Here is a 1,594-nt window from a genome sequence, read left to right on the forward strand (position 1 = left end):
CTTTTTGGACAGAGTTCTAACAGAGCCAGCCAGTCCACAGAACAGGCAGACAAAAGTTGAATTAACTGGGGCAAATAGGACTCTTATACAACATCCAAAATATGTGAGATTCTGCAGCAAACTGGGAGTACCTTCAGGATTGGCCTGTTATCTTCTTTAGAACTCAGTTCATCTTAAAAATTTAAGAAGGTGGACATTTCAACACCATCAAGTGCATTTAGGTGACATGTTTAAGTTAACTTGACTTCCTTGAATGACCTAGTTAGTAAACTAGTCACTAGTAATTTGGTCACCAGGCAAATCAAGCCTGCAAGAAAGGAAGCCAATATTCAAAATGCCATGTTACCATCTAAACCCATACAAATTAGTTTATTTCCAACAATAATAGTAACTTCAATAATGAGACGTCTAACTAAAGCAAGCTCGTCCAACAAGACCAAGACAGCATCTCTTCTTCTAAGGCTTAGGTTTTGCCCAGAATTCCCGATACATGAAGTAGCCCATACCAACAGTCATTGCTCCTACAACAAAGCCTTGGGCTGCCACACGCATGTGGATCAGATGAATGGGCATTTTAGTATTTCCCCTGCTCTTCAGTTTGTATAATCCATACGCAACAATTGCTGCAAAACCTGCTATTCCAACGGGTACAAATGGTGCCTCTTTAGCTTTTCCAATAAGTTTTGATCCCTGATCTTCCTCATATGAAGGAAGGGAAACACCTGTGTCTGTTGACATAGTGATTGCTTGAAGAATCTCCCTAGAGCGAGAAAACCTCACACACTCCAACCGGCTTCCGATCCCTGCACGCGCACCCAGTTCTCCGGGCTTCTTGCTTTTTTTTTTTTTTTTTTTTGAGACAGAGACTCACTGTTGCCCAGGCTGGAGTGCAGTGGTGCAATCTCAGCTGACTGCAAACTCCGTCTCCCGGGTTCACGCCATTCTCCTGCCTCAGCCTCCCGAGTAGCTGGGACTACAGGCGCCCGCCACCACGCCCGGCTAAATTTTTTGTATTTTTTTTTAGTAGAGACAGGGTTTCACCGTGTTAGCCAGAATGGTCTCGATCTCCTGACCTCATGATCCGCCCGCCTCAGCCTCCCAAAGTGCTGGGATTACAGGCGTGAGCCACGCACCCGGCCTTTTTTTTTTTTTTTTTTTTTTTTTTTTTTTTGAGACAGAGTCTTGCTCTGTTGCCCAGGCTGGAATGCAGTGGCACAATCTCTGCTCACTGCAACATCCACCTCCCGGGTTCAAGATATTCTCCTGCCTCAGCCTCCTTTGTAGCAGGGATTACAGGCGCCCACCACCATGCCCGGCCAATGTTTGTATTTTTAGTAGAGATGGGGTTTCACCATGTTGGCCAGGCTGGTCTCAAACTCCTGACCTCTGAAAGTGCTGGGATTACAGGCGTGAGCCACCGCGCCCTGCCAGTATGTAGCTTTTAAAATCTTTGTAGCTATCTTATTTAGGAACAAAATGGGAGACAGTTTTGCCTGACCCAGTTCCCAGCTTGACTTTTCCCTTTGGTGTAGTGTGTTGGGTGTCCTAAGATTTATTTTCCTTTCAGAATATTAACAGACTAAAAACTAAAATT

At 44.9% G+C, this 1,594-nt stretch overlaps 1 protein-coding gene across 1 annotated transcript; it reads right to left on the reverse strand.

The window, feature by feature from the left end:
• Positions 1–393: 393 nt before the first annotated feature.
• On the reverse strand, positions 394–814 carry LOC129136635 (HIG1 domain family member 1A, mitochondrial-like). Its single transcript, XM_054664225.2, has one exon. It carries the CDS (start codon positions 736–738, stop codon positions 457–459), a length of 282 nt encoding a protein of 93 aa, XP_054520200.1. The 5' UTR covers positions 739–814; the 3' UTR covers positions 394–456.
• Positions 815–1,594: the final 780 nt, after the last annotated feature.

This window comes from Pan troglodytes, chromosome 10, assembly GCF_028858775.2.
Source record: "Pan troglodytes isolate AG18354 chromosome 10, NHGRI_mPanTro3-v2.0_pri, whole genome shotgun sequence".
Classification (NCBI taxonomy): domain Eukaryota; kingdom Metazoa; phylum Chordata; class Mammalia; order Primates; family Hominidae; genus Pan; species Pan troglodytes.